The sequence below is a fragment of the Pteronotus mesoamericanus genome, unplaced genomic scaffold (assembly GCF_021234165.1).
Source record: "Pteronotus mesoamericanus isolate MK-2021 breed Mesoamerican mustached bat unplaced genomic scaffold, CSHL_Meso_final contig_65, whole genome shotgun sequence".
NCBI lineage: Eukaryota > Metazoa > Chordata > Mammalia > Chiroptera > Mormoopidae > Pteronotus > Pteronotus mesoamericanus.
This window is the reverse complement of record NW_026555228.1, coordinates 11,587,585-11,595,153: the sequence shown is the minus strand read 5'-3', so window position 1 is coordinate 11,595,153 and position 7,569 is coordinate 11,587,585. Positions and strand designations below refer to the sequence as shown.

At 38.6% G+C, this 7,569-nt stretch overlaps 1 protein-coding gene and 1 pseudogene across 1 annotated transcript in view; one reads left to right on the top strand and one right to left on the bottom strand.

Annotated features, from left to right (window-relative positions):
* Window positions 1-404: 404 nt before the first annotated feature.
* LOC129076988 (ubiquitin-conjugating enzyme E2 D3-like) lies at window positions 405-917 on the top strand (annotated as a pseudogene).
* A 2,561-nt stretch (window positions 918-3,478) lies between these two features.
* Window positions 3,479-7,569, bottom strand: part of PHEX (phosphate regulating endopeptidase X-linked) — a 161,798-nt gene continuing 157,707 nt past the window's right edge. The window contains exons 21-22 of the mRNA XM_054581205.1: window positions 6,162-6,238; window positions 3,479-3,581 (exon numbers count right to left, since the gene is read on the bottom strand). Of these exons, the coding sequence (XP_054437180.1) occupies window positions 3,479-3,581; window positions 6,162-6,238 (180 nt within the window). The remainder of the gene's footprint in view (window positions 3,582-6,161; window positions 6,239-7,569) is intronic.

Below are 7,569 nucleotides of genomic sequence, written 5' to 3'. Positions count from 1 at the left end.
ACTTGCAGCATAACTGAGTTATATCAGGCAAAGTTAGTCAGAACAAGGTAGCCTCATCATTTAGAAACTTCGAGGGCCCCAAGTGATCACCAACCAGTTTTCCTAAACCAACAAGTGACTAAGCGATTCCATTTTGAAAGCTATAATTCTATGCTTTTATCAAACACTTTATCTGATTTGCAGGAATGGGTTTATTTGAAGTTTAAAAAAAAATCTAGGAGACAGCTCCTGTAAGCCAGCCATGAGGTTATCACGAGACTGCCTCAATACCAAGCGCCAGTGTCTGGCAGAGCCGGTGTGAGACGAAGAGACAATCCATCCCTGCCGCAGGGATAATCAAGAGTTTTGGCCGGACCTCTGAGCACAGACCGGGATAGTGAGGAGCCAGATGCAAAGCAGAGACTATGGTGCTGAAACGGATTAATAAGGAACTTAATGATTTGGCCCGTGACCCTCCAGCACAATGTCCTGCAGGTCCGGTTGGGAAGGATGTTTCACTGGCAAGCCACAATTACGGGACCTAACGACAACCCATATAAAGGCGGTGTATTCTCTTTGACAATTCATTTTCCTACAGACTACCCCTTCAAACCACCTAAGGTTCCATTTACAAGAATTTATCAGTCCAAATATTAACAGTATGGGAAACATTTGTCTTGATATTCTAAGATCACAGTGGTCTCCTGCTTTAACTATTTCTAAAGTTCTTTTATCCATTTGTTCACTGCAATGTGATCCAAACCCAGATGACCTCCTAGTACCAGAGACTGCATGGATCTATGGAACAGAGATGAGTACAACAGAATATCTCAGGAATGGACTCAGATGTATGCCATGTGATGCTACCTTAAAGTCAGAATAACCTGCACTATAGCTGGAATAAACTTTAAATTACTGTTCCTTTTTTGATTTTCTTATCCGGCTGCTCCCCTATCTTTTTTAATTTTACTTTTTGTTTTATCTCCCTCCATTTATTCACATGCTCAACTGAGAAGACCTAAGATCTTCTACCTTTGGACAATAACTGATTTTACAAACTGTAAAGTACTTACAAGAGAACAGTTGCCCAAGATTCAGAATTTAAAAAAAAAAACAAACAAAATGGAACACGTGTATTATGTGGCCAATGTCTTCACTGTAAGTTGGTTATGACACTAAAACCATTCCTCGCTGCTCTAACATGCTGAAGAAATCACCAAGGGGGAGAAAATGGATGCTCAGTTGTCACATCAAAGGGAACAGCATTGTTCTAGCAGCATCCATTCTTGTGTAAGCCTTCCACTGCTAGAGATCTGAGGTTACAGGATATACTTTATGCTCATTACTGATGTGGCTTGAGAACTGGTATTGAATTTGTAGCATCAGCAGAACAGAAAATGTGATGTATTTTATGCGTGTCAATAAAGGAATGACCTGTTCTTGTTCTACAGACAATGGAAATTGGACATCAAACACCCTTTGTATTCTAAAATAGAGTCTCAAACATTTTGTAATTTTCATTTAAATTGTTGGGAGGCTTGGAGCTATTAGTTAATCTATCTTCCAATTTAACTGTTTAAAATAGCACTGAATTAAAAAAAAAAAAGAAGGAAAATGCTTTGCATGTAAGCATAACAAACCTCAGCTGATTTCAATGGCTAAATACAGGAATAAAACAAGGAATATCTTGTGTTACAAACACATCAGGGTGATTCTTTCAGAGAAAAGGCACCTACATTTCCAGTACCCCTAATTGTGCTTGTTTTGATAAATTACAAACAAAGGTCATTGTTAAGCCCTGGTTAAGGGGAGGAAAAGGTAGCTGCCTTTCAGAAGTTCATCCATTTGGAGAGGAAGAAGTCAAGGGAAAATCACTCTCCTCTGACTAAGGCAGTCTAATCATTGTCCTCATGATGGTTCCCTGCATTTTTCTCCCTTCAAAAGTTCCCATGGTTACAAAAGGACATGTCACACATGTGTGTGTGTGTGTGTGTATTTTTTTAAAAAGGATGACAAATCACAGGGATGCAAAATGGCCTCCCTATAGTCAGAATTTGTCATTTTGCTTTTGACACTTTCCTACTGGTCCACTTAATCCAGAACCACATAGACAACAAATACTGTAAAGGGGGGCTGGCTATTTTAAGAAACCAGAAATGCCAGGTAACCAGAGTAAGGCCATTATGATTCTATCCTGCTCGCACATGTGCACGCGCACACACATACACACACTAGTAAGAGTGGAGTAGTTCACTTGAAAGGATAAATCTCTAAAGATTAAAAACATGGTGCTGCTCTTTCTTACAAACTCTTTAGAAGTAAGACTTGAAGAGTAAAAATTATGTTTCTTTGAATTATGCAGAGAATTTTACATTTAATCAATAGATTCTAAAATGTCTTCAATCAAAAAAAAATTTCAAAAAGTTCCTTTAAAAGAAAAGTAACATGAACTGAGCCCAAACAGAAGGGCACTTCGTATCCCCCTCAGGGTAGTGTCTGGCCCTTTGCACTAAAATGGGAAGAAAGTTGTATGTTCCTAATGGGAAATTAGAAACGCACTTACTCAATGCCTACTCGTTGTAGAAACACGAGAATGCACACATAGGAGGGTAACATGACAAATGGAAATTGGGCTAAAGAAACATGTCTGGCAGACACACATAATCACTGGGGTTTGGGCAGGCTACACCAAATTTTGGACATTTCATCTCCTAGTGTCCCTGCTGTTACTGACCAATAGTTTTGATACTTCTGGGACTCGTAGATGTATCCCCCTCCTTTTTTTTTCCTATTTGATAAACTCAAGACCTTTACCAAGTACTCTAAATCCCAACTTTGTTCAAGCTGACTTGAACAAGGCAATCAGCTACGTTAGATACAAGCTGTGAGGCCATTTTCATCCCAATACATTCCAAAGCTAAAGGAAAGAACTTCATCAAAAAATTGTTAAAATGAAGATACAACGTATTTCTAATTTAACTGCCATAGACTTAATAAATGCTGTGTAATGACAACACATAAAATCTAGTACCGCATTTCACAGAGCAGGAAGACCTCACAGTATCCACACACACATCCATCATTGAGGGTTAAAAGTTTAATAGACTGAATTTTTTTCTGGGTACATTCTACTTAGGCCCCTGCAAAGCTATACATTAAAATGCTGTGTACCATTTAGCTTTGGCTTACACACTAAAATGGACAACTGCAGCAATTTAGCAAATAGCGTTTTAACAAAGTAAGTATCCTAGGGATTTCTTTTTGTCAGTCTGGTTTTCTAAAGAAATATACTTCGTTCACTTCTTGTATTCCATTTTTTTAAGCCTTACAACTTTGAAAACATACTGTTTAAATCCAAGCAGTACCCAAATAATGAAGATGCATTAAAAAGAAAAGTCCTCAGGGGAAGATAGGTCTAAAGCAGCAGGTGACGCGTGCTCAGCGCAGCCTCTACTGGCACTGTACAGCTCTCTCAGGACGCCACAAACCGGCAGTCCAGCTACCAGAGTCGGCAGGAGTCCGCGCCTCTGTTCATCGTGGAATTGGAGGGGCAGTTAAAAGCTTTCCGGAATTCTTCAAAGTTGCTAATTGCACCATTGACCCTGAAAAAGATGTGTCAAAGCCCATGTCATTTAATTCTTACATATCAACGGGTTTTGGACAAACTGTAGCAGCATATTGCTTGAAGGGATGTTGCGTTCATTTAATCTCTTTTCAGGGGAGACAACTGAAGCCCAAAATGGCTATGTAGACTTCCAAAAAAAAATTGACAGACCTGAGACTAGAACCAGCACCTCCTGAATGCTAGGCAACCACTCCTATTAATCTTCCAAATATCTTCAACTTCCTATAAACTGTAAAATTTACAATTCCTATATATTGAGTATAGGACTGTATATTCCTATAACTTTACAAATTCATATAAACTGTAGGATTTACCAACACTTAGCTATTGTATTTTTAAATTTATCTTTCTATGGAAGGTATGACTGATACAAAGTGCACATCTTAAATGTAAAGCTCATAGATTTTTTTCATGTGTATAATATACCCATGTTGCTACCACCCAGATCAAAACATGATATTCCCAGCACCTAGAAGGCTTTCTGGTGAGTAGTACATCGAAGTAGTACATCGAAGAATAACTACTAGTCTGATCTCTATTGCCATAGATTAGTTTTGCCTGTTTTTGAACTTTGTATGATAAGTACAGAGTAGGCACTCTTTTGTTTGTGACTTCTTCTACTCAATATTGTATTTGTAAGATTCATCCACGTGACTGCTATCACTATCTTTAAAGAACTCCTTCACTCTCCACAAATACTTCCCCTAAATTTGCATTATGTCTGAAGGCACCTATTTATCTAGAATTTGGTTTGTGCAACAATAAGCCAATGAATGGTGTTTAGTTGTTATTGATGAGTTAACTGGAGTTCACTTCAAAATCTGGGGTTCTTTCAAGTTCCCCCAACTGCAGTAAGAGTGCAGATTCCTACTCAGCACTCCTATTGTACCCGTCTTTTGGAAGTGGTATTTCCATTGTGTGATTTCCGCTGCACTCAAAATCTAGTTACTGCGGACACCACTGACAAGCCAGCACAAAACTCCCCCTTCATCCACTTCTTACTCAACTGCACGTTCTAAGGGCTGACTGGAGTCAGCATTCTGAGTCACTATTTCTTCCCTACTGATTCTTTACCTATGAGCATTTGAGTGAATATAATGGCCAATATCCCCCCTTCCCCCAAAAAAGACAAAAACAAAAACCCATAATCGCTTGTGTGTTAGCTAGAATGTCTAAGTAGGGTTGCATATTTCATGGTGTGATTCACCCTGGGTAAGTGTTACATAGAGTTTAGCTGATAATTAGTAAGTATGCTCTGCAAATTATCAGCTAAAATCCAACATTACAGGCAACTAGTTAGTAAAAGGAAATAGTTTCTAACAACTTGTCAGTTGAGTAATTAATCCACTGTGGGGTTTCATCTGCACCATTTGTCAGTGGGAGTACATTTTAGTCCATTAAAGACAGACAGCATTCTTGACAGTTTGACCCAGTAGGGGAGAATTTCTAACACAATGATTAGGTTTTATGCAATTGGGTAATTTATAGTCCACTTCAGAAGCATTTCTAAAGCAAGGTTTTAGGAATAAGACTTTTAAATGTAGGAGAAATTTTAGATGACTTCCCTGCAATATGCTAATGGATTCATTTAAACATTAAACATAAAATAGCCAGGTATAATATGTTCTAAGCAAAGAATGAATAAATATAAATTATTATGGTTTCATGAATTTCCCATTACAATTTTCTGTCCCCTACTATAGAAAATTTCCCTCAAACTATGCTAGAAATCCAGCAGAGGGTAAGTAATATTAACCTTAATTTTATTTTTACGTAATATTTTATACATTCTGACAATTATATAAGATTGTTATTCATAATCCTTTTCCCTTCATATTAGCACCTATTTCAAAATAAGATACCAAGTAAAAGCCAAATGTACAGCTTTTGACTCTAGATGTGTATTATAATAGCTACACATGACCATACATCCTCCTTTGTGTTCAGGGCTATGCAGAAAGTGGGAGCTCATTTATGTTTGTTGGCTGGCTGCATACAAGAACAAGATGCATTAAACAGAATATTCCATAACACAAAATAAAGCAGAGTTGGACGTGTTTTAAGACGCAGTACATAGGATCACATCCTTGTCTAAGAAAAGAGGCTTTTTGGGTACAAAAAAGGTAGGTGGTTGGATAAACTGAATATTCCAGTTTACGAAGCACCCATGGTGCTCATGGAGCCCACAGATTGCTTCCTTTCAAAAAATGAAAGATAATAAACAGGAATATTAAAACTATGATTTGGATTCTAAACTACCTTTGGAGTCTTGTACAATCTCATGGATCTCTTGATACGTCACTAGACTAGGCGTGTACAAATTCTCACTACAGGGATTCAGTTGAGAGAATGCTGCCTAAAGTAGCTTCCCACGGAAAGAAAAGATGCTTCGTTTCTGTTTGGCCAGTGTTTTTGGTCTGCAAAATGGAGATCTCACTATTCACAATACAGGCTTTTGTTCAGATTACCTATTTGGTCCAGCACTGGAATGGCTGCATAGGTGGAAAAAAGGGAAGATGCACAGTTAAAAACTAGTGTCACCCATTTGCCCTTTTACCTAAACTCAGGGGGACTGTGAGCACCAATTTGAACTTGTTCTCGGGCAGCTTCTGGTCTGTAGGAATTGCACCTTACCTAGAAGAGAAAAGCATCCTGATAATTACATTTCCACTCCAATTACACATTTTCTACTGCTTTAACTGCTCCAAATTATACTGAAGAGTAATTTTAGACCTGATGGATGACAGTTTTGGGAGATCAGACAAAACCTTCATCTGTAGTAGCATCTATTATTCTAATCCCCAGAGTAGAAGATTTTATCATTGTAAATAATTCCACAATTTGCGTAAATTAGGAAGGTTTACCAGACAAATGCAATAAATCAAGAGAACAGTATATGTGCCCAGTAATCAACCAATGTATTCATTCAATTAATATAATGCTTGGAATAGCCCTTATCAAATGTAATTACATTCATTTGAACAAATAAAATGAATCAAGCACCCATTACTGCGTATTGTAATGAGAAGTTAGTATTTTAGCAAGGCACTGTGGGTGCCTTGCTTGCCTCACCCTAGAGCAGCCCTTGGACAGGAGAACCTTCCTCCATCTCCTTTGCAGCTATGCATGGGTATATGACCTGTGCTGACCAATGACACGTGAGGAGAAGTGATGTATGTCACTTCCTGGAGAAGCTTTAAACAACTGGCGGGAGTTTTAAGAGCCTTCAAAGCAACTTAAAATGCTACATTAAGGGCCACTGCACATTTCCTCATACTTCTTTCGTACTCCCGTCATGACCTTGGAAGTATATGTCAAGATGAAGACCCTAAAACCCAGGTCCCTGAGTAATAATTACGAGCAGGGACCCACTACTGGCCCATGCTGAACAAAGAGCATGAACAAGAAATGAACTGCCCTTGTCTTGTTTGTCTCCACACCATAAGCTACTTGAGCCTGACTTGAAGGATGTCTTCAAACATGATATATATAGTCTGGAAGTATGAAAAGAACTAGGACGCATGAACATGATGGGGAGGCCATTCAAAGTGGAGAAGAAAATGGAAGCAAAGGCGCATCTAAGAGGGGGAAGAAAAGACAGACATTCAGTGTGGCTAAGCTGTGGCACACAATGGGCAGCAACAGGGGACCGGGGAGAAGGTGCCAGATTTCTGACATCCTGAGCAACAGCTCAAAGTGCTTAAACTATATTTAAACACTGTTATGAGCAGGAAAATGATAAAAATCCTATTTTAGAAAGATTTATCTGGCAGGAGTATAGAAAAGTAGAAGGAAATTAGAAACTAGTTAGATTATTTATGGTCCCCAGGAAGGTGCCCAATGACTGTCTACTAAATAAGTGGAAATGCAAATGGAGAGAAGCAGAAAGATAAGAATATCTGAGGGGGAAAACTGGCAGGTCACAGAAACTACAGGGATAGAGAAAGCAGGAAAGGCGATATGAT